Below are 25,648 nucleotides of genomic sequence, written 5' to 3'. Positions count from 1 at the left end.
CCAACGCACCATCATTACATGTCTTCATTTTAACATTAGCAGTTATTGACAGGAATAGTTAATGTCTTCCCTCTTAGATCCAACAGAGGAAGTATATGTCCCACTTTCCCAAGAAAATCTTTATGATTACTTTTTTTGTGTCCTTTCACAAGATGCCTAAGTGGTCATTTCTCACAAGCCCTACTCTGCTACTCTTTCTGAAGAGCTGTACCTGTTTTATTTTGAATTCCATTCATTCCTGCTGGATCCACAGTTCAGCTGGAACTCACTGGGTTGTCAATCTAACACTGTAAGAGCTGGAAGGGTAGTATAAGAGACTACTGCTTTTCCTAGCCTGCTGTTTAAGGGCAGGCCAACATATAGTAAAGTGTATATAGCGGTGGGGATAACAGAGATTGGAATTCCCTCAAATAATGAAAAGTGCGTAGTCTGGAACATGATGGGAGATGACCCATTGAGATCCCAACATCAGCTATATTCTGTGAGTTACCTCTAGCTCAGCACTGGCCCCAGCACACAGGTCCTGTGTAGCACCTCTGGTATTCTCCTCAAGTACCTAATAGCACTGCACCATGTAGCTTCACGCTTTGTCTGCTTCCAGGCTGCAGGTTAGAGGACAGCATTCATGGCATGCTTCTCTGGGGCCACCAGTTTGAATTCCTGTGCAGATGTTTTAATTAATACCAGCTAGTATTTCATCGCTGCTATTTGTGGCAGGAGCGTAACTTGTCCCACCTTCAAAGAGACACCGAGTTCTGCTGCAGTTGTCTTAGACCACCTCCCATGTTGAGACCCAACTCTTCCTTCCATTATTGCACTAGATTTGTGTTTAGGTATCCTATTCTCGGTGCTTTTTTCCCTCCTCCCATGCACTTCATTCACAGGCTTCTGCAGAGTTTATTAGGCCTTAAATCTCACCCTGTAACGTTCAGCATGCCTCACTGGGCAGACGCAGTGTGCTGGCCCACGGTAGGGGCCTGTACCCGCACTGTCAGTGCCCCTTCCAGCAGCTGTACAAGGACGAACGCAGCGAAGCGCACCCACACGGCCGCACCGTGCCCTCCCGGAGCTGCACCCGGCAGCCTTTGGCCCGCTCCGAGCCTCCAGCTCGATCCGACTGCGGGGCCGAGGGCACCGCGCCCGCCTTTAACCCCCGCCCGGCGGCTCCGGCCGCGGCGCGACCCCCGGTTCCACACACGGCCGCGGCGGCGCCGAGGAGAGGCCGCGGCGGCGGAGCCCGCCACGGCCCCTGCGCTGAGGGGAGGGTGACGCCCCACACTTTGGACCCTCCTCGCTTCCCGTCCGCCTGAGGGGAGCGACCGGCGGAGAGCCGCAGCCTCTCCCGGAGGAGGCGGTGGCGGGACGCGAGCACTGAGGCAGGCGAGCCGCTTCCTCCTCCTCCTCCTAAGATGGCGGCAGACTCCGCGGAGCAGTTCTGCGTGGCCGAGGAGCGGAGCGGCCACTGCGCCGTGGTGGACGGGAACTTTCTCTATGTGTGGGGGGGATACGTGGTAAGGCGGCAGGAAGCGGCCGGAGGGCGCCGGGGACGAGGACGAGCCGGGGGCGGGAAGCTGAGGAGGGGGGACGCGAGGAGCCGCGCAGCGAGGCGGCATAGCGCCGCATGGGGGGAGGCAAGCTGAGGAGCCCCGGTACGGGAGCGGAGGTGCGGCCCCCGCCATGCCCCGCGGCGCCCCAGCCGCCCCCTCCACCGCCGCAGCCCCTCGACGAGCCCGGAGCCGATCGCTGTTTACCTCAGCGCGGGCGCTGATTGGCTGCCGGGGCAGTGCGCCCCGCAGGGGCGGGCGTTTCAAATGACGGCGGCGGCGGCGGCCGCGGCTCTGAGGGGAAGGGCGGGAAGGAAGGGGGGGGGGTTTTCTGCTCTGTGTGTTCTTTTCCCCTTTCGTCTGTTTGTCCCCTTCTTTCAGTACTTAAAGGGGGACTATAGGAAAGATGGGAGTAATCTATCTAGCAAGGCCTGTTGTGACAGGACAAGGGGTAATGGTTTTAAACTAAAGGAAGGGTAGATTTAGACTGGATATAAGGAAGACATTTTTTACAATGAGAGTGATAAAACACTGGCACAGGTTGCCCAGAGAGGTAGTGGAGGCCCCATCCGCAGAAACATTCAAGGCCATGTTGGATGGGGCTCTGAGCAACCTGATCTAGTTGAAGATGTCCCTGTTCAACGCAGGGGGGGGGTTGGACTAGATGGCCTCTAAAGGTCTTTTCCAACCCAAACCATTCTGTGATTCTCTAAGCAGAAGTGCTGCTGAGTGGCACCCATGGCTGCTTGCTGCTCCGTTTCCAGCTGCCTCCATCATGGAGCATGTGTAGGGGAAGGGCTGGTGGAGCTGGTTTGCTTCCCCTGTTCTAAAAACATATGGTTTCTTTGTTCTCTGGGAGTGCTTCTCTAGTCTCCCTTCCTCTGTGAGGTGATGGCTATTATTTGTGGCTCTGTTTTTCCAGTATGTAATTCTTGTTCCTGAGTCCCTGCATTTTTTACTTATTAGAAGTTGTGTGTTACATACAGTACATTTTCTCCCTCCAAAAGCAGTTCTGTCACTTCAGAAATAAGCTGGTGGCAGACTAAAACCACATCTGCTTTTTTTCCATTGAAAGATCAGTACTAGTTTTGGCATAAGTAAATCTTTGTATCTCCTGGGTCTGGGTTAATTCAGTCTAAGAGAACTGTGAATGATACTAAGTTCTACGCAGTCAGTTAGGTCATCTTATCCACAGTGTTTGTACATGTCAGCCGTAAAATGTGAAAGTAGCTGTGCTTGGTATTAGTCTTGATCAGGTTGAAAACATGTTTGTATTAGCATATTCTGTGTTCTATCTGTATTTTTCATGGGCTAAGGTAAACCTTAAGATGTGCAAAGCTTGTCCTTCTGTACTCAAGCAAAGAATTCTAGTTTCGGGATTCCTGGATTTAAATTTGAAAGTACATTATATGTTATGAGTGCATGCAATAGCAGAAGAAGGACATTTCTAGGGCTCTCAGGTACTAGTGGCTAGTTGTTTCTTCCTAAGGAGCATTATAGTTTACTTTCTGGAAATTTAAATGTTCTTTTTTGTATAGCTAGAAATGTTGGACTTAAAAGGTGGGGTAAAGCTGGGCAGTTTGTGGAATTTGAGGAGTTGCTCTGCTCCTGAGCTCGATTCATTTGACCTGGAAAGGATTGTGCCACTGGTTACTACTGAAATACTGAAAAAAGAAGCCGATACTGCATACTGAAATGCAAACCCTCAGCTGTGGTAGGAAGGAAGGCAGCAGCGTTTCACTGTCTGGGTTACCCTGGCACGCCTTCTCTAGCCTATTGCATGGCTAGGCTTGCCTAATACCAAACTAATGAAACTGAGGAACCCTCAGGAGCCTGTAAACCGTTTCCACAACTTTTCTTCCCTTTGGGGGTCTTTGCTAGGCAGTGTTTCTTGTGACTGCAAGTCACGTAAGGATTTGAATACCTATTTTGTAGTGTCAAGAAGTTAACCACCTCTAGAATAAATATATATTTAAATAATGTGAGTCTGTGATGTAGGAAGACTTAGTGTCCTTTTCTGGCTTTAAACTCCATAATACTCCGTATAACTATGCAACACATAAATCACTGGTAATACTTGGTAGTTCTCTATGCTTTGGTCTTTAGAAACTAAGGTTGGACTGGCTAGCACAGAGTTTTCAAAGGTTTTCTAATAAAGGATCCTGGGTTCACGTCACAGTCAAAACAGACAATGTGTGTTAAGTTTAGCAGATAAACTTTGCAAACTTTTTTAGTAGTTTTACATATTTATTTGTGGAGAGTATTATGAAAATCCTCGTTACTCTTTAAGCAGCACTTTACACAGGTAAATCATTTTACATTTTTACATGTTGGCAGTGGCCTGCTGCCCAGCTAACTTATTTTTGGCATCATTGTATTTGCTCAGAGCTGGTTCTGTAGCAAATGCTCAGCCTCTGACCACTGACGTATCTAGATTAAATTGAGTAGACTTGTGCACTTTGTGAAAGCTGCAAGCTGCGTGTAAAAGTAGAGCCTACCGTATGAAAGATACCTGGCAGGATAAACTGTACCAAACATAGTGTGTTCGGACCTGGTTGGCACCTTTTATATTGGAAGAGTAATAATAAAGTATTATTTAAGGGCAAGTAATCAATATCAGTAACTAAATTGTTAAATGCAAACCTGAAATTTAATTATTAATTTCTTTTTCTCACATTAATTTAATTTTTACCTGATTTTTTATTTTTATTTAATGACTCTGGCTGCTTATTCCCTCACAGTCTTTCATTTCTTTCTAATGCTAAGACAGTAATTTCATGGTGTAATCATTACTCAGCCTGAGTGCTGCAACTGCATTCTTTTGGGCTTCCTTCTCCTGCTTGTTCTTCCTCATCATTATTTCCCAAATAATTTTTCTTTCTTATATGACCTCTGCTTGGGAGTCTTCTTAGATCTATTTTCCTCAGAGGAATTAATTTTCTCCTCCATGTTATGGCATTGCTTAAGCTCTTTTATATTTGACATTTTGTTCTTTCAAGTTCCTTCCTTCGGTCACTGCACGTAACTTATTTTTGTGCTTTTCATGTACACTTTTCCGTATATTTTCCATTATGTCAAGAATTGCCTCCTAATTAAAAGTACTTCCCAAAACAAAAAATAATGAATTTTAATTCAGGAGCATCAAATCTGGTCTGGTTTATGTTGTTAACACATCTTTCTTGGCAAAAAGTTAAGTTGGTCAATCTGTGCCTTTAATGAGGGCCTGAGAAATTAAGTTCCCTATTTTTAAAATGAGTACTTTTTTCTGACTTTCTGTTTAGTTGTGGAGTTCTTGACTCATCCACACAGCCCGGCAAATCTTGGTTTCTGGAAAAGGCAAAAAGGGATTGTGGAATGAGGAAAAAATCCTTCAGGTGAAGGAGAACCCTCTTTTCCTTGAAGATGTAAAAAGCCCCAAAGAACAGCATTAATACTTCCATGCTTACCTTTGATGTTGTGTATTTGGAGGTATAAAGGCTAACAGTACAGCAAAATGTGCTCAGAGTGATCACATCAGTGACTGGAAAAATACTTCCTTCAGTAAGAGCATTTTAATAGAGGAGGAATGTGTCTTTGACAGTCTCTCTTAAGATTTTTGGTTTTGTTTTGTTTTTTGAATCCATGGTCATATTATGGTATTGTTGTGCTACTTGTTAGTGGCAGCTGTGTATATTTCCTAATGACTGAATTGTTAGGAAATCCCTGACACATTATTTTTAATAACTTCAAAAAATGAAAAACATATCTTTTATACTAGAAGTTCAAAAAATATATTGGCATTATTGAGCTGTCAATTTAAAATTGTAGTGATCAGAGCAATAATGCTGGGGTATGACTTATGCTCTGGTAGATTATCTCCTTCAGATTATTCCATGTTGCTAAGTAACATGATTTGGTATTTCATTTTAAAATGTATGGTGTATAATGCATAATTGAGTTCACATTTGCAAATTTTTTTTTGTTTTAGTCAATTGAAGAAAATGAAGTTTATCTGCCTAATGATGAGCTTTGGATCTATGAAATGGATAGCGGGTTATGGTAAGTTGCATAATTTATATTTAATTAATATATAAAGTTGATCTTTGCATAGATTATAATTAGCTGCAGTGAAAAGACTTGCTTCAGTTACATGAGTTATTGGTCATGTTCCCTGGAGTTTAAATAGCAGATGTTTAATGTGAAGACTGAAGAACAGACATATGTACTTGCAAATTGCTCTGGGAAACACATGAGTTCCTTAAGTATCATTGTTTTTTTCAAGAGGATGTTTGAAATGGTCGGCTTAAGACTCTGTTGTTAAAATGGGTGCGTTTTATTTGTGCATTTATTTTGGCTTAGTTCTCCATACATTAGCTTTTATGTTTTTCGTGGTTTAGCCCCAGCCAGTCCCCCCCAGCTGCTCGCTTGCTCCCCCCAGTGGGACGGGGGAGAGAATCGGAAGGGTAAAAGTGAGAAGACTTGTGCATTGAGGTAAAGACAGTTTAATAGGGAAAGCAAAAGCTGTGCATGCAAGCAAAGCAAAACAAGGAATTCATTCCCTCCTTCCCCTGGGCAGGCAGGTGTTCAGCCATCTCCAGGAAAGCAGGGCTCCATCATGCCTAATGATGACTTGGGAAGACAAACGCCATCACTCTGAACATCTCCCCCTTCCCTCTTCTTCCCCCAGCTCTATATGCTGAGCATGATGCCATATGGTGTGGGACATCCCTGGGGTCAGTTGGGGTCAGCTGTCCCAGCTGTGTCCCCTCCCAGCCCCTTGTGCACCCCCCAGACCCTCGCTGTTGGGTTGGGTTAAGGAGCAGAAAAGGCCTTGGCCCTGTGTAAGCTCTTCTCAGCAGTAATGAAAACATCCCTGTGTTATCAACAGTGCTTCCAGCACAAATCCAAAGCACAGCCCCATGCTAGCTACTATGAAGGAAGTTAACTCTATCCCAGCCAAAACCAGCACATTCTCCACTCCTTATTCCATACCATTTATGTCATGCTCAGGTCCCCCACTATCCAATACATCCTTATTACCCACTGTCCCACTTCCCATCCTTTGATATAATACACAGATATCGTTCCCCTAGTTTAGGGACCACCCCTGTGAAATTTCTGTAGAATGTCCACAAGTTGCCCACTGTGTTCATTCAGTCCATGACTTTGGGCTCCATCTGTTCTGGTGGTCACTCAGGGCAGGAGAGGTGGGTTGTTACGTGGAGTTATTGAGCACCAAAGCCAGCTCAGGCCAGGTCACTGCTGCACTTGCACTGCTTCCTGTAAGGCTTGCCCTTCACTGGTTCCAGTGGTTCCTGCTATAGTAATTCCCATAAAATGCAACTCAAATCACAGGTTACAACAACTTAACCTTTGAAATGTAGAACCATTACAATTTCCACCTCCGGTCCCTTTGGACTAGACCATAGGGTTTAACAACGCAATAAACTCCTCCCCTTGCCCCTGCTCTTGCTTGGGCTTATCCACAGACTGCAGTCCCTTAGGGGTGTACCTGCTCCAAGTGGAGCCTTATCTATGCACCACAGTCTCCCCAGGGCTGTACCTGCAGCAGCGTTGCCCACAGCCACAGTCCCTTCACGAGTGAGCCTGCTCCAACATGGTCTCACCTGTGGCTGCAGTCCCTCCAGGGGCGTACCTGCTCTCTCGTGGGCTTATCCATGGCCACATGCTCTGAGGTGCTCCAACATGACCTCGCATGCAGCCACAGACGCTTCGAGGTGTACCTGCTCTGGCATGGACTTATCCACAGCCACAGATGCTTCGGGGTGTCCTGTTCCTGAATGTATTTGCATAAATAACTTATAACTAACCAGATCTTGCACATTACTAGCAATTTAATCTTTACGTTTTATATTCATTGTGTTTACATATGATATGTGGGGAGAGATAACAATGCCTCTTTTGAAAGTTTTCCAGTGGTTTCTATTACAGTAAGTGCATTTAGTCGGGTAAAGTGGTATCCCTTTGGGCTTATATGTGTTTTCTGCCAGCTGTCTGTCTAGTCTCCCACCGATTTATATATTTCTTGCATACCCATATTAAAAGCAGCAATTTGAAATGGACGGAAAGGGGGAGGAGGCCTAGATCGGGAAGGTATGGAATTCCACATCTGTGTGGTCAAGTCACTGACTTTGAAAACAGCTTGCATATGGTTAGCTGGGAAGTTCTAGCAAGTGTTTTTGATGATTATTTTTTTTAAAGGTCGTACCTTCCCTCAGCCTGTGGTTTGCTGTTAGTTTCTTTTGGTGAAATGGTTGGCTGAAGCAGCCTCTTGCTCTCTCTTGTTTTTCATGCCTGATGTCCCTGTGTTGGTTGTACAGTTGTTTTATATGGTCACCCAGGAAATTGGATCAGGAAAGTGATCTGGGTTAAATATAACTTTTTTCAGGGTTATTTTTAACCTGGATCTGTTCTTGATCTCATTCAGTTTACAGCACAGGCAGTTGTATACGTACAGCTGAGTGCACTGTGTGACACAGGAACAAGCAGGAGTGAGAAAGCAGGAGCAGAGATGGGGAAGGTGGGCTGGCCTGTGGTAGTGCTGGTGCCACAAAGGTATTTGGAAGCAGTGCCCTGAGCCCCTGTGAGCAAGCGCTGTTTTCAGCAGGGGCAGGTTACATGCGGATCATTGACATCTGGTGATGTAGCGTGTAAGAAGCTTTTCCTTATAATGGCTGCCTCCAGGTCTTTTAGGTTGGGTAAGGTCAAGCATCAGAACTCAAGACTGTAAGAATCCTTTCCTTCTGTATATCCACAAGTGATAGACAGTGAAGGCATCTGATCTAGATGTGGATGTGTCGAAGGAGGGAATGAATGGAATTGACTGGGTCAGCAAATGCCGTGATGTTAGACGCTGCAGAGAGAAGAAAAAGTGGAATCAGGCTTTGCAGGTGGAGACCGTGACTGAGGGGGGAGGCTGGGCTAAGGACCCAGGTGGAAAGCACAGTCTCAGGTGGAAAGCTGAGAAAAATGAACGGGAATGGCAGGGGAAGGAAGCTTCGATCAGAAGCTTGGGTTGAAAGCAAGTGAGATGTCAACAGCAAAGCTGAGGCAAGGAATTGGGGTGCTGGCACAGAGAGGCTGCAGTTTGGCTGCAAAATCTACAGAGACCAAAGGTGTGGTGGCAAGGTGGAAATCCTAAACAAATCATGCGTCCTCTGCATGTACATGTGAGAGGGAAACGCAGGTCCCTGTCTTCTGTGGAAATCTGAGATCCTAGGAAAGCTGTTTACAGTGTGGAGTAACAACTCTAAGCACAGCCTGGGCCTGATGCTGAGCCTTGTGGGTTTGGCAGTTGTGTAGTGCCTGAGATTGTGCGATGTTAGAATTTGCATCGCACAAAGTTACTGGTTTGTAAGAGAGACCAGCAAGGAAAAGGCTAGGAACTACTGCTGCTGCTGAAGAACAAAGAACTCCTTGCTAAAACTGGCATTAGTGGAGGTTTTTTGTTATGCTAAACACAGTGCAAAATGCAGTTTTAGGAGTGGCAAATTGAGTACTGACACTAGTGAGCACCTCTGACCTTTATTTCTACTTCTGCATCACTTTTCCATTTGTGAAATAGCAGCAATACCATGTTCTCGTTTCAGGAGTGTTTGGAGTTAATAGTATTTTCCAGGTTTTGAATAATTAATGTTTCAGCTCTACTAATGCTCTTTTAGTACGGGCTTCACCTCCAGAAAAATTGAAGTGCTTCGTAAGTACGTGCACAGTATTCATGTGAAAGTCCCCTTACACCACAGGAGCCTGACCTCGTATATCAGCTGCAGTTTCTAGTGCTAGTAATGGCCAAAACATTGCAAATGTATTTTTAGGTTTAAGTATAAAAATTATTAATACATCTGTTTTGGATTTGTTAATTTTAGCAGGTTTGAAAGCAGCATTATAACACTTAACACGTGCTAAATTGCAGGACAATGCACCTAATGGAAGGAGAGTTACCTACCTCCATGTCAGGAAGCTGTGGGGCAAGCATTAATGGGAAGCTGTACATTTTTGGTGGATTTGATGATAAAGGATACAGTAATCGGGTATTGTACTCTTTTCTTTCATAACATATTGTATTTGAATGAATACTAATGCTGACCTTACTGTTTTGTCTGGGGTGCTTTGCATTTGAATTAAGGAGAAATTTAAGGAAAAGCTTTATTTTTGTAGAAAAAGTATACTTTTAAACTGACAATAAACTTCAGTTTTTGTTTTAATGTTCAACTCCACCTATTTTTGGATGGGGATTCGGGATATTTTTGTATCTGGGATTTTCCACTGAATCATAGCTTCAGAATGAGTCCTGTTATGTGAAACTTTCTGTGTTTCTGAAAACTGCCAGTACTTTCCCCAATTGCCTTTTTTTTTTTAAGTATGTTGGCAGCCGTAACTGAAACTGATCCCAGAATATCACTTTTATTTTTGCTCTTTGATAGTGATTACCTTTCTTATATAATCAGATAATAATTAAAGTTAAAACAGAGCTCCCAGTTTTTCTTGTAACTGAAGGCTGGAGTAGCAAAGTAGAGAAATGAGCTGTTTATATAATTTAGTGTAAATGAAGTCAGAGTTCGGTCCTGACTAGAAAATAACTGAAACAGAGCCTGGAATCAGAGCTCAGTTTAGTACTTGGTTCACAAGCCTCGTTGATTTTGTGCAGTTACCTAGTTAGGTCAGGCAGAACTTCTGACCGTTCTGCCAGTAGAACTGAACTGAGAGCTGTTTGTCTTGCACAAGTTTTTTTGCAAGGCTTCAGCTGACTCTGGAAGGAGCAGGATATTGCTGTTCTGGCCTGGCTGAGCAAAGGCAAGATGTGCTGTTAATTCTCAGGCTTCTTGTGTTCTTGTTGTGTATCAGATTCTTCCTATATATTGCTACATATTGTAAAGGTTGATGTCAGTTCCTTTTTATTTATTTTTTAAAAAGTAGTGTATTCTGGGGGTGGTGGGCTGCTCTTTCTGCTGGTGATTTGTGCTGGATTCTTCACCATCATTTATACTGAAAATGTTGTAATTTTTTTCTTTTAAGCTGTATTATGTTAATTTGCGAACAAAAAATGGAACCTATAGGTGGAAAAAAATTACAAATTTTAAAGGTCAACCTCCTACACCACGTGACAAGCTTTCCTGCTGGGTGTATAAGGACAGGTAACACATTAAGAATATTTAATATGTGTTAATTGCAGAGAGGAAGTACTATAAAGTGAAGAGAACACAGGTTTGGGATTGATGAAACTCTAATTCTTAGCTTGGCTTGCTATGGGATTTTGTGTAACTCTCCTAACAACTTTCTACCAGAGTTTTCTCACATGTGACATGAATTAATGGTAAGTATAAACCCACTTCAGGAGAGGGTTGGGAAATTTAGTGAAAGTTTCTGGAATGCTTTGAGTCTTTAGATAAAAATCATTACGCATCTATTACTTACGGTTTTAATTTTAACGTGTTAAAAATCAGTATAAAATTATATCTTTTCTTGTTACATTATGTAAGCATTAAATTATTACCTGCAATAAAATATATTTAGTATATTTTCAAGGATTTTAATAGCATACAAATGCTGACAATTGTAAAGGCATTTCAGTGAGTATCTTTATTTTCTAAGAATTAAGTCAGCCTAGATATTTGTGTTGTAAAAGATACTGAGTGTATTTAGAAAAAAATACTTCGCTAAAAATAAATACTTCAGATTTTGTATTTATTGTGGAAAGTATCTGGGTATTGTGGCATATGTGGTCAGAAGAAAGTGACAAGTCAGTGATTTGTTATCAAAGTTATTGTAAACAAGTAAGAACATGATACAGTGAACACTATAAAATGTAAATGATTTATCTGTTTCTGGACTCCACAGCTAAAGAGCTTTTGCATAAACTGTGTAATGCCTCTCAGTACTATGCCTTGGTTTTGTAATTCTAATTTAGCTGCAAGACATGTGAAATTGCATATATTTGAACAACTTCTCCATAGCTGTTAATACAAGATTATTCAAACTAAATCGATCTATTCAGAGTATCAAGTAATCCACATACTGAGAAAATAACCTCTTTTAGGTGGCAGAGTGTAACCGTTTCATTTAACAAAAGTATTTGAGGACAAGCTATGCACCTTTTCAGAAATATACCTTAAAATTTCACAAGATGTGAATTTGCAGCTCAGGATGTCTTGGTGTATTACACAATGCTTTCAGTAACTCTGTCTCCCTAGGAATGTCAGTCTGGAATGACCTTCACCATCCCATCATTTCCTAAATTGCCTTCTCCCAAGATCACTAACAACTATACCAAATATCCTCAAATGTTGAAGTTAAACAAAACTTTAGGAACCATTACTTATGGATGGCCATTTCATGGGTGGAATATTAGGCTGGGAGGTGTGTAACAATACTTGCAATGCAATATGTTCGGTAGTGCTTAGTTGAAAGAATATCTTTACAAGCTAGAGAGAGACTCTGGGGGTCACAGGCAGTCTGTGGGCTGAACCTGGGAAGCGTTTGTTGTGAAAAGATGTACACAGAAGGCTAACAAATATAGCAGGAGCACAGGAATCGCAGTAGAAAAGGTTAGGAACTCTAGCAGAAGCACAGGCATTTCACTGTCTTGTGTTACGTGTCATTTTGAGACTTGTGTCTGAAAATGTGACTGTGATAAGCTTGTGGATGGAGGAGTAGAGAATAGGGACTTTGAGGTATCCTGAACCTCCTTCCTTCCTTCTGTGAATTTCTGTCAGGCTTATTGAGGAGTGAAACGCTATTGCCTTCATCTCGGTAAGGTTTCTGTGTAATTAGGTGTAACATGAAGTACTTGAATTTGTTTATATTATTCATAGTACAGTAGGTAAACAGAAATTTGAAATTATTTATTACGGCTTATTCATTTGAATGTTATTTACCAAACAGCTAATAGAACTTGGTTTTTGTTGTTACTTTTTTAGGCTAATATATTTTGGTGGCTATGGCTGTAGGAAGCATAATGAACTGAGCGATTGTTTTGATGTCCATGATGCATTTTGGGTAAGAGGCTTGTCACAATTCACAGTGATTTATCCTTTCTGATTGTCAAAATGTGATCTTTTATTGCTCTACTCAGTAAGTATGAAAATCTGTCTGATTTTTCTTCTATTTGTAGCATTGGCAGAAATGCAAATTAGAATATTCTACTTTGATTTGAAATTTCAGATATTGCACATTGGGAGCAGTGGGTGTTCAGAGGATTCCAAGAACCCAGTGCTGGGCTTTGAGTGCGGTGAAACAAAATGCTGCCAGAGCAGGAGCAAAGGCAGTATTTTAAAACTGAAGACAGATTTTAAATATGAAACTCAGAAAATTTTAGAATTTACTTCCTTGAAGTAACGATACAGAATGTATAGCTTCGCAAGTCTACCCAGCAAATGCTTTCAGTTAATTTATTTAATTTGTTACCCAGAGTAAATGCCATTACTTTAAGATGCCTGGATTAGCTCATTTCCTATAATGATTCCTTACAGCTAATAGAAAGAAGGGGATTGATCAGAGTGTTTAGTGATAGGAATTAATAAGAGAAATAATAATTAGAGATAATTAGAGGAATAAATAGAGAATCTATCTAGAAGGTAGATTTCGTCTGCTGCAGTGACTGGTGTTGGAGCCCAAAGCCCATTTTAAAAAGTGTCATCAGCCCTCACGCTCCTGAATGCTGTTGACCTTCAACTAGACCTGAGCTGCTGCATCATTATTAAAAATATTAGCATGTGTTTCTTTTAATAAAATTCTGTATTTTAGTTTATTTTCTGCTTTGATAGCTCACTTCAGGGTTTGTATCTTTAATGAGCACCAAGCTTTTTAAAATAGAATAAACTTATTTTTTATTTCTTAACTTCTTTTTTAGGAAGGACAGATATTCTGGGGATGGCATAATGATGTTCACGTTTTTGATACAACCACACAAACTTGGTCTCAACCAGCAATTAGAGTGAGTGGTTTTAGTCTTGTCTTTTGACACAATTGTGATTTTACTGCATTGTGGATAGTTACTGTGCTCTACAAATTGATGTTGGGAAAAGTAATTTGAATATGCTTTGTATTGCTCAGGCTGATAACATTAAACAGGACACTCAGTGCATCTGAAATGTGGAAAATTCAGAACTGATATGAATTTTTTTTCCCACAGGATGTTATTAGACTGGTGTTCTTTCTGTAATACAGTTCTGATGCAAAAAATATTGTAAGCTTCAGAGAGGTATTAGAAATCTGGATACGTTAGAAGATGATACAGTATTAGGTATCTAGGGGATAGTTTTGAGATAAAGCTTTGTATTCAAGCTTTAAGACAACTATTGGGAATATAAAATTACCATCAGTGCTCCATCACTGGAAAGACAAGAAAAACTCCAGAAAACTCCAGAATACTCCAGAAAACCATTTGGTAGGAATACCAGAGTAGTGCTGAGGAACTGGGCCTGTAGAGGTGTTTTGGTGTCTCCTTGCATAGTAAGCTCAGGTCCTGCAGAATGGATTATGGCAATTATACCGACTTTGGGTATCTTTGTAGGCCCTGCCAGGGCTTTGGATATGGAACAGTTTCAGGGCTGGAGCACAGCCGTTAACCCAGGCCAGCTCTGCATTCATCCCGTGTCACACCTAGTGAAGGCCTTCGGGAGCAAAGCAGAGTCTTTGGGATGTGCGTGGTAGGAACACATGAATGGTTTTAACGGTGCCAAACAGATTAACAAACCTTGTTTATCTGAACTGTTTTGATATGAAGCCATTTGGTTGACTGTATCTGTGTATAATTAATCTGCAACATGGATAACCTATCACAGATAACTGAGAGTTGACCACAGGAGAGATTAGGGTCTGCCTGGGGACTTTTTCCTTTCCCCTGCCTCCCCCTTTTCATAAGGCTGATAGGTCAGTGTGCAGGATAGTGTATCGGGTTAAAACAACAATAGTGGTCTTGAAATCTAGTCTCTCTTGATTTACTATTCAGCTTTCCCAGACTTAAAGAAGGCAAGGGGAGAGATAGTAAACTCACTGTATTGCTAGTTTAGGTCTTCAGTTTTTCTTTGTGAAGTAAAGAGATATGTTTAGTATCCGAGGGTTGTTATGCTTGTTATTTTGAGTGTTGTGTATATGGAGCTGCTGCATTCCCTTCAAGAGTTAATGCTGAAAAATTTTTTGAACAAATATCTCCCAGTCATGCTATATTGTTAAATAAACAGATCAGATATTCTTCAGCAAATGCGTTATTTTAATAGTCTTTCAAAGGAGTGTGTGTACTTACTTTCCCAGTAAAATATTAATTCACACATTGCTACTTATTGATATTAATATGATAGTATACTATAAAAGTTCATAAAATCCTGGTGAGTTTATGTAAGAACTCAGTAGAGGTAGTATATTGTAATGAGTGTCTGACAGTATTTTATGGTCTTTATAGGATGTTCTAAAATTCCTATAAACTAAACGCAAAAAATGAAATTACCATTGAAAAGTAAAAGCCCGTTTCACTATCTTTACTTCTGATTTACCCAGGGGATACATTTTGGCATGTGGTTATTGGATGTAACATCAAATTTTGAGATTTGATTCCCAGAGATGTTTATACGAGTTCCTGATGGTTTGCACTTTGGAAAAATAAAGCTGCACAGGACATATCAACAATAACTGATGTGTTACTGTAATTTTATGCTTAGGAACTAATGATAAATTAATTTAATTTCATTTAAGTAAAGCAATGATAAATCAGACCGAGAGGGTTATATTAAACATTAGCTCCTGAGGGAACTCCATTAAAGTTGTCCTTGGCAAATACGTATATCTTCTAATGTCTGTGGAGTCTTGGACATGACTACAAATTATTTCCCTTTAAAGTTGCAGTTCTGTCAGCATATTGATGCATGTTGGCCTTACTTTTGCAACCCCTGTGATACTGGCTTGCCAGTATCCTTGGATGGCGCTTTGATGATGTTCTGAAGGATCTTATTTTGGTTCTTCCAGGGTGGAGATCCACCTCAGCCTCGAGCAGCTCATACATGTGCTGTGCTGGGAAATAAAGGTTACATCTTTGGAGGACGAGTGCTGGTTAGTGTTTAAAACATTTTCTTGGCAGTAATATTATTTTCTTGGCAGTTTTATTTTTTTAAATAGCAAATTATTTTTGTAGTAGAAAAAAAATCCAAAATGTCTTCAGCCTAACCTGCATGTTAGGGGTGCTGAATCCAGGATGCTTCTTTTCATCCCCTTCTTCCTTACAAAAAGATGTGTCTTTCTTTCTGTCTGTAGTATTAATGATGAAGCATACATTTTTCCCAAAAAGGAAAAAAGAACAGACGAATATATGGTAAATGCAGATGTATATAAATCAACAAAAATGGTTGATGGGTGTGTAACCTCTGTAGGATATGGTTCATTGAGAGTGAGGCAAAAACAAGCCTAATGATAGACCGGGTTTAAATAAATGACGAGGTGTTAGCACTCTGTGCTTGCTACAGCTTAGCAGATTTATACATCAAGCCTGCTGGCTTTTTTTCCCCATTTCACTTACTGAAATGCTAGCAAGCAGTAAATGTAACTGGGATTTTTAGCTTGTGCTAAATGTGTAAGAACAGTGAATTACATACACATCTCTCATCCCCTGATGTTTACCTTCTGGGAAAGTGAAGTTCAGAATAGCTGTTGAGATAAAGCGTTTTATATTTACAGTAACAACATGTGGTTCTGAATGGTAGGAAATAACAGATTTTAGTTGGCTTTATAATTTAAACTTTTGTCATTCTTTTATACACAATGACTGAAATACAGATGTCTGGAAGAACAGCGAGTGATTGTAATGTCTGGATACAAAGGTATTAGTCTCCATACGTTCAAACTGCAGCATGTTATCTGATAGCACAGGTCATTCCAGTCCTGTTAAGCCTCTCCTCCGCTCTCTGAATGTCAATTTTACAGTCTCAGTCTTTACCTTTAGCGTGCTCTGTGCCCTTGATACAGAATATGTGAAACACACCGTAGAGATTGCTGTTAACAGCTTTATTCTGTGCATCCAGTATAAGCTCTTTACTGCAAGAGTAAGACTTGTATTTGCTTTTTTGATAGCTGATCCAGGACTGTACCATTTAATACAGTGTGGGAGGATCTTAAATCTGTTGTCCCTTAGGTAATAGTCAAAGGCGCAGTGTAAGAGTTGTCGGTATAGGATGCGATCAGTGCATATTTAAATCAAGGCTAGATTCTTGCTATATAATCTTAACTCTTCCTAGCTCTTTTTAACTTAAAAAACAAAAGTCATAGGCATCATTTCCCTGGTTGTCTGCCCTTAACAAACTTGAAGCCACCACAGGTAAGCAAAGGAGATACTAAAAACTCTCACCAGCACACTTTGTTTTTCTAGTACTAGTCAGAGGAGACCTCCTCTTCAGTAGTTCTCTGCTGATGCATTAATGTAAAAATTTAAGCCTGAGGCAGCAATCCAATACAAACAACATATTTCTGTCTTCCGTCTGAAAATCAGGATGGTAGTAGGTAGCCTTAACTGATGCAGGCTTCCCTATAATTTGTAAATTTTTTGCAAGATGGTTTCTTTATGGGCTGGAAAGTGTACCAACTCTTGTTAAAACTGTTGCAAAAGCATAGAGAAGAGAACATTTTTAAAGGTCTCTGTATGAGCTGGAGTTTATCAGGAACGTGAGAAACATTCTGTAAAGCAAGTTAAAAAAACTAATTTAAGTTACTATGTACTCTTCTATATTTTTTTAAATTAAGTTTTTAGTTTGTTTTACCTACAGCTAATTTAGAGCCTTTAATAATTTTCAGCTAAAGGATGAGATTTGATGCTTTCTATCTCTACTACTATGAAAAGTAACAGTGAATTAGGTTTTGAAAACCCTCAGTGTTGTCTTTCTATAGTTTTGTTATATGAAAGAGAAGGAATTAACTGTTGGTTGGAAATGCCCTACAGTGAATGTATGCCACCTTCATCTTGGAAAGCTGCCATAACCTAAACCCTATATTCTCAAGTACTGGCAAATAAAGCAGTATAAAATTGCACTTTGTTCCCTATCCCCCGTTTTTCATGCTGTAAAAGCTGTACTCTAATGCAGTGTTCATCTTGGGGCGAGTCAGCAGTTCTGTTACAACATGGCTTACTCCTGCTTGCTCAGACAGAAACCGGACATACAGATCAAGGCAGGTTCAGAAGGACCACACAGTGTCCAGCCAGTCTTTCAGTTTGAATTGCCTCCCACAGCTGCAGGAGAAGTTTTTACTGCAGTACCTTTTCAGAGCAATCGGAAAAGAAAGTCACCAAAATTGATCCTGTTTATTCTTACCATTCTGCATTATGTGCTGTGTGGCCTTTCATACAGGCTTCACGATCTCTGGAATTGTTGCTAAAGCCCCACCTCTTGACTGAGAGAGAATTGCACGCAGTAGCTTCCAGAGCTGTAGGTTTGGGCGAACTTGATTTGCAAATAACTAAGGAAATAAAGGGATATTAGAAGAGGTTGAAAAAGCGTTTAGTTGTACTTGAATCTTGTGTGTCAGGGTTAGCTATGCCAGGCGAAGTGGGCCCTGTGCCTCTGCTATGGACTTGCTCTTTTGTGTCTGCTCTATAAATGAACTCTTCCTAACCACAGCTGAACTGAATCCTGCTCCTCATTTAGCAAGCCTGCAGACACGAGAGGGAAATAAACCTAAATGTGAAGAAGTAAACGTGCAGCTCAGGATCTTCTGGACCATTTATTTCTGAACACCTCCTCAGCCTTCAAAGCTTTGCTCCCTCTGGCTTTTTGTTAGCAAGGGCTATCTCTGCATGCTGCAGAGGTCTTCACAGCAGACCCAGAATAGCGCTGAGTGTTGTGCCCAAGCTAGTTAGGGTTGCTGTGCTGTGCCTGTTGCAACTGAACTGCTTTGTAATGCAAGGTAGGATTCTCATGCAGCCTCTGCAAGTGAAATTATTGATTGATAAACTGGAGCTTACCTGTCATTTCTCCACTGTGCTGTTGCATGACTAGATATGCCCTAAGAGGACATGCCTTCTAGCTTCTATTTAACTCTTACTATTTGACTACAGGATTCAGCAATACAAGGCGGCTCTGATCTGAAAAGGTTTTTTTTGTTCCTCAGGTAGATCACCTTCCCTAATAACCATTTGCTAAATTTCAGTGAAACAGCTTGGGAACAATGTCAGAGAAGAGTGGAATTTTGGAAAGTTATATTTAATTCTGAAGGAGAGCAGCAAGTGTAATTTTCACCTTAGTGGTACTCTATTATTGATTCACTTTCTACCCTAGAAATAAATGGAAGGAAACTTACAAAAGTCAGGGAACATTCAGTGGGGCTTGAGGAATTAATATAAGTCATGAAACAGGAAAGGGAAGCTAAAGACATCAGAAAAACACTACATTTTCTGACAACAGGAGTAACGCCTCCCCAAAGGATGAAGTCTTGGCATTTCTCCATAAATTAAGGAGCAAATACGGGGTTGCTCTGCTCCTCCTTCTCCTTCTAGTTCACCATAATACAAATCTTCCCAGGGAAAAGGCTCTACAAGGAACCAGAAAGGGCCAGGAAGTGTCATGAGGCTTCTCCTATTCATCTTTCTGGGAGGAAAGGGCACCTTTTTCCAAACTTGGAGCTAGAACTGGTTAAAGAAGATGATGATGATGGTGATCAAAATCAATTGTACCAGGAATCATTTGAAAACAGGCTCAGAAGTATTATGTGGACTCTGTTCCTCCAGGTAAGCCCCTCAAAAAACAGAAATGGGAGAGAGTGGGAAGGAAGGAGAGTTAGTCCAAAAGCTGATGCAAGTCTCATGTTTGATTTAAGCAGAAAGTTTTCATGTAAAGAATGATGAAGTAATAAAACGAAGTCTTTCCAGCAGCTCTTCACACATCTGATGCCTTAATGTATGCATGTTTATATTTCCTGTTATCCTTTCTGTCACTGAAGATCAGAAGATATATTGAACTGCAGTCCTTCTCTTACAAAGATTTGAGCTGTAATAGCTGTTTGACTGTAAATCTCAGAATGGAGAGCTGCACAGAGTTTACTGTAACAGCAGTGAGCTGTGAACATGTCACCCTTAATGCCTTTCATCATGCTAGAAAGCTAATCCTGAGACAAAGCAGATCCTGGTTAACATTTACTAGGCTGCAAATAAATGATCATGCCATAGGTAAGTAGGATGTCTAAGGAGTGCTTGTGGCTCAAAGGGAAATGCAAACCTTAAGAGGCTTGATGCTTTTAAGCCAATTAAGAATCATCTTCAGACTATCAGCTAAATGATTAAATATAGTAGAGAGCACTTAGAAATACCTGAGAAACTACAAGAAAACTTTGCATATGGCAAGTGACGATGCTATAACCTGGCTGTGTGCTTCAGTCTCCCAAAAAAGGGTTGAGTAGAAAGGCATTTTCATTTGTTAAACCTATGTTAAAGGACTGAATCTTAGACATAAATGTCCAACTGATGCTGTGTTTTGAAGTCAAAATGAGATTGATGTAATTATGCATCTGTCAATCTGTTGACTCATGAGAATGTAAAGATTATAATACATTGATTTCCCAGGGACCAAGAAACTGAAAACTACTCCATCTTCTGCCTAATGCCTAGGAAAGGAAAGTCAGCGAGGAGGTCTTGAACAGGATCTTCCTGAAACCTTAATTTCCAACATAACAGCAACTTACTTTCTTCCCTTTCTTTAATAGACGTCCTCCATACTGAACTGTGTTATTCCAAGATGATTAAATATTTTTAGTTCTAGAGGCCAGGAAGTTGCCCTTTCCCCACCCTACCCCAAGCATCTAGCTGTGTACAGGTACAGCAGAAGAAATTAAGTAACTGCATTTTGCTTTCTGCTCGTATAATTTGTTCCTCATCTCCTTCAAAGCCATCTGAAGGAGCAGAAAACTGAATAGACTTGTCATGGAAGACAGATCTGTTCCACTAGCTGTCAGCTGAACCATACTTTATTGTTACATTTGCCCTCTTGCAGGGATGAAATTTCTCAGGCAATGCACAAAAGTCCTCACGTTCTGCTATTCTTTAGCCTGTTGGCCTCTCTGAAGGCATTTTCAAAATGCTAGTTAACATTCTCTTCCCTTGGACAGAAAAGGGCTAGCATGTACTTGATCAGAGGAGGCCATAGCTATCCTGAAAACCTTGCTGCTTCCCAAAATGCCCTGAGAGACTCTACATAGCTCTAATGGCCAGCTTTGGAAGTCTCTCAAACTCACTAACTGGCTGAGTTCTCGGGTAAAACTACTCTATTCTGACTTAAATGACAAGTTTAGTTTCTGCCTCAAAGGATCTGCAAGCTGGAGAAAGGCTTATTCTAATAGATCTATGGACTACCCTAGGAGAAAAGAAATTGTAAGGTAAGGCAAGATATATTTCCCTACTTCTCAGCTATTGTTTTGTAGTACCCAGGGGAATCACAAATATCAGTCAAGTGTATGCGAGCCATTGAAAATATTGCTACAATCTAAAGCAAAGGAATTCTTTCTTATATTCCCCCCTTTATGTTTCTAAGGCTATTACTTTTTTCATCTCAAAACACAGGCAGATATGCAAGTGTATTGATTTCCTGTTGTTCTTATTGACACATTTTATTATTTTTATGGCAGACGGTAAAGGGTCATAAAACTTTGTTGTTGCTAGTTGTAATTTTGTGAACGGGCTTGCCTTCTGGAAAAGAGAGAAAGACACAGATGTGATGAACTTTTTGTGGGATATTATGCACTGAGTACAGTACCTGCTAGAATATTTTAAAGAATAAGTGACCAGGCAGGAGGATGCATAGTTCTGATCAGAACACAAAGGAAAATAATGAGAGGAAACTATATGTAGAGTATTATACCTTCTGCAATTACCCACCGTGAATTCTATGGGTGAAAATTGAATACATTTGCAGGAACTGAATATCACCTATTAAACTACTATTATAAGCTACAATTAGCCCCATACTGCCATTGCGTTACTGTAGATATTCCTGACAGGTAGCTTTCTGAGAGTTGCATGGGTTTTTTGTGAAGAAATGATTTTCATCTGCCACGTAATACAGAGTTGTTTTAAGGCACATGGGTACAGTTTTCTTCAAAATATTGTTGCTTGGAAAATTCTGTCCCGGGAAGGCCTCGCTGAAGTATTTTGTTCATTGTTTGCTTAATATAACACAACTGTGATTTTATTTATTTGTTTTAGCAAACTAGAATGAATGATTTGCACTGCCTGAATTTAGACACTTGGACTTGGTCTGGAAGGTAAGTTCCTCTCTTACACTTACAGTTGAACGTAGCAGATTGAAACATATTGTTAAATAGTTCCAGTGCTAATTTTGTAGCTTTTCCAAGAGGAGAATGGGAGTTTGGGGGCTATTTTAACAGCTGTTATATTGTGATTTCAATTTAATTTAATTTGATAGTGGTTACTAAGCTTTTTCTGTTCTGCACCAAAGCGTTGATGATGCTATTTTAAGCACAGCATGTAGTGATTTAACATCCTCATTTTCAGGATGGGTACATTTATCCATATGGAACTTTAGTTTCAATGTCTCTTTGAATACTGTTTTTACTCTCTCTATTTGGCTCATTATGGTACAGAATGGGGATGGATCCATATCTTCCCCCCCCCTCCCCGCTCCATGATAAGCATCTTAACCATTTTTTTTTAAATCAAGTAAAAAGCATGACATAGACATTTCAATTTTAAACTAAATCAGGTATTAGTATACTACCTAAGATCTGTTTGTTTGCACGTAGCATTTATCACAGAGCTTACTTACTACATGTGTAGCATCAGTGGATATATTGTTAGCTGATAGACAAACCAGGAGATAAACAGTAACTGGTGGGTGATAACCACTGTTGTGTTCCTATTCTCAAGGTAACCTAATAGTACTTTCATAAAAGACTATAAAATACGCCTTTCTTGAGTATGTGTCAGTACTGATGATGCTCCAGGGCTTTGTGTGCTTCATGCACCTACAATGGGCATCTTTAATTGCCTGTGACTGCTGATCATCTGATCCTGCAGCGTGTTCCTCTGCCCTCGGAGCCAGGAGCAAGGCCATGGAGCAGACACAATCCTCCGTCCATTCCTTCTTGCTGCTGATGGCAGCAGGACAAAGAAGTCCCACACTGTCCTTTAAAAAAAACCTTCTCTTTGAAGATTTCTTTAATTAGCACTTAGGATTAATGAATAAGTTTAATTCCCCTTTTTCTTTGCTGGCTGTTTTAAAATAAACAATGTTCTACCTAAATTATAGCATTGTCCCTCTTTCGAGTGTGAACTTTACCTCTGAGTGGATTGATTATTCAGATTATTGCTTTAGCTGCATGCTTTTTTTGTTGTTGTTTCATTAGCAGTTGCCATTTGGCTTGCTTTATATTGCTTTAAAAAAAGGAAACCTGTGACAGTTGAGTGACAAGTCCATGAGAGGAACTTCAAACCCTGAAAGAGGAGTGTCAATGTATAAGTTCTGTCTTAGTCCTCATCAGCCTGTGTTCCCTTTAGTTTGGCATATGAAATCTAATACTGAAGTTTTAAAAAAGTGTTTCCTGTTCTTGACCTGAATACAGCTGGATGATTTTACATACGTACGCACACATGTCCTTACACTAAGGATGGTAATACTAAATGCAGCCATTCCTAGAAACTGAAGATTGAAGATACTCAATTATTTCTATACTGTGATCCAAGAATAGCTCACGAGACTTACCCGTGATTTAGTATAGACTCTGATCATTATAAATTTAGGAGCCTACTAACCAGCCAATCTATAGCACCTCTGCAAAGAGTCTTTGAGAGACTGAAAAACGGTATTTCAGAGAGACTAAAAAAAAGAGATTTAAGAGATTGGGGGGAAAAAAGAGTCTTTGCAGAGTGTCTGCTGCTGTGGCGGTACCTCACAGGAGGTAAAGCGTTCATATTTATCTGTATCTAGAGAATGAACCAATCAAAGGCTGGCCTTGATAGGAAGCTTCCTGGGACTGAACACTGTTCTTCCCTTACTAAAGTGACTGATCTTGTGGAAACTTGAGAAATAGAATTCAGACTAGCACAGATGGTAGAATTTAGATTAGCCATTATCAACTGCAAATCAGCAAGGGGGAAAAAAGGGCACTTTCCTAGGGCTAGATGATGTTTTCTCCAGATAATTTATTTGTGGTTATTAATTATCTACTATGGTAAAATCATCTCATATTCCAAGCCACCTATCAGCATGCACAAACATCCACTATCTCTTAGTGTGATTTCATCTCCTAATTGCAAGAGGAGCAAAAATCAGTGTATCTTTCAGGACAATATCAAATTAGTATTTATATTTTGGCTCCAGTTTACAGTCTGTCTTTGCACAGATTATTTGGAAAATGTTTTCTGGCTACACACTTCTTTTCATGAAATCAGTAGTGGTGACTGTATTAGAAATTGGGCATTTGTAGCGATCATCTCCAATATAAAGAACCTCGTCCCAAAAGTCCCATGATTCCACACACAAACATTGTAAAATAAGACGGAGTATATAAACAGGCCTGGGTTTTTTTATATCCTCTTTTTCTTTTTTTTTTTCTTTTTTTTTTTTTGGTCTGAAATTTATATAGCAAAGAAATGCTTGCTGAGACCAATAAAGTTATGTATTAAGAGCGTGAAGTAAAGAAAATCGCTCTATATCCATTCAGTACCAGTAGTAGTTTTGAATCGTTCTAATCAGACAATCCATCTCTAGCTGAAAACTGCCTCTAAAAAGCCCTAGTGTCATTCCAGTATTTTATAGGTGGGGAAATTCCTCCAGGCTTGTTTGCTGTCAGCGGAGTATTTTCTCCTCTAGATGTTTCTTGCAAGGAATTTTTCCTTTCTTATGCTACAGCTCCAAATTCCTTTCTACTGAAATTTCCAATCCAATGATGAATTAAAAATTGGGCACGATACAACCTTCCTGCTCTTGGTAAAGAATTATCTCAGCCTTTCTGCAGCTGCAGAGAGAGTGCCTTTGATTGCCCGTGTGAATTATCACCAAAGGAGACTTGAGGATTTAATACAGATTTAAAAGTTTGGCCGCCTGAATGCTGCTGACCAAGACAAGTTGACTGCAGTGTTTGAAGTTCTTCTGTAATGTACAGATCTCCCAGGGAGGAGGACTTGGTTTCTGCAGTCCAACATTCAAATTCACTTGCTGGATACCCTCTCCTAAAAGAAAAATTCCAAATGCAGTGATGATTTTATTTAAAGCTTCATGGCTTTTAATTAACCAGTCATATCAACTCTATGCAGGTTTCTTAAGGAGTCGCATAATATTAACCTATTAATCCAGAAATATCTTCCAGCGTGAGACTGCAATATTTATTTCAGTTGCCACTACCCAGAAGAACCTTGCCTTCCCTGAGCTGCACTGACCTGTTGTTCAAAATGTTCAATATTATGTTTTTTCTGTTACTGTAATTATTTTTGTAGCAGTAGCTTGAAAGATTGAAGCATTATCACCCATCAGTAGCTGGTATATATTTTTCTAAACGTCAAAGCCTGTTGTATCTCAGCACAGTCTGTCTCTTTTGCCAATTTTAGCAGCATCTTATACAAGAGTTTTGCAAAGCAGGCACTCAAACATTGTGACTTGGCTTCAACTTCAGTGCCAAATTTAGTAGGACAGTTTTGCGCTCCCTGTTTAATTAGCTATGATTCTTCAGTCTCTGCTTCCAGATGGAGAACTGCTTAGCAGTCACCAGTAGCGAAATTCCTCTAACTGAACTGCAGATGCCTGTATTACTCACCCTAGGCTTCCTCTGTGCTCAGTTAAGAGAAATAGGCGCATCTTGGGCACAAGACAACTGCTGCTAAGGTAGACATCTAAAATAATTCACGAGTTGTGCTTTTCAAGGACCTGTGTCTCTTCGTTGATTGTAAAGGAAATATAGGTGACTGTCTCTGCCCTGTTCATATTGCAGCTTGAGCACACATCTGTGTGTATTACACTCACTTCACTTTAGCAAAGTGGAGGTGGGGGCGGAAAGTAACTTGTTCTTTGACATACAGTCTACCTGGATTGAGCATTCCTTTCCTACCTACTCTGGACAGTCTTTGTCTAATATTCTGACCCCACAAGAGAGCTTTCAGGTGATTACACCTGCTTTTGCCATCATCT

General features: G+C 40.6%; 1 protein-coding gene across 1 annotated transcript in view; it reads left to right on the top strand.

The window, feature by feature from the left end:
- The first annotated feature begins 1,003 nt into the window (after positions 1–1,003).
- KLHDC1 (kelch domain containing 1) overlaps positions 1,004–25,648 on the top strand; it is a 32,375-nt gene continuing 7,730 nt past the window's right edge. The window contains exons 1-8 of the mRNA XM_064461191.1: positions 1,004–1,511; positions 5,512–5,582; positions 9,457–9,574; positions 10,560–10,678; positions 12,461–12,539; positions 13,393–13,476; positions 15,504–15,587; positions 21,712–21,770. Of these exons, the coding sequence (XP_064317261.1) occupies positions 1,410–1,511; positions 5,512–5,582; positions 9,457–9,574; positions 10,560–10,678; positions 12,461–12,539; positions 13,393–13,476; positions 15,504–15,587; positions 21,712–21,770 (716 nt within the window). The 5' untranslated portion in view covers positions 1,004–1,409. The remainder of the gene's footprint in view (positions 1,512–5,511; positions 5,583–9,456; positions 9,575–10,559; positions 10,679–12,460; positions 12,540–13,392; positions 13,477–15,503; positions 15,588–21,711; positions 21,771–25,648) is intronic.

The sequence above is a fragment of the Phalacrocorax carbo genome, chromosome 9 (genome assembly GCF_963921805.1).
Source record: "Phalacrocorax carbo chromosome 9, bPhaCar2.1, whole genome shotgun sequence".
In the NCBI taxonomy this organism is placed as follows: domain Eukaryota; kingdom Metazoa; phylum Chordata; class Aves; order Suliformes; family Phalacrocoracidae; genus Phalacrocorax; species Phalacrocorax carbo.
The sequence above is the reverse complement of the archived record's forward strand: the minus strand, read 5'-3'. Positions and strand labels throughout refer to the sequence as shown.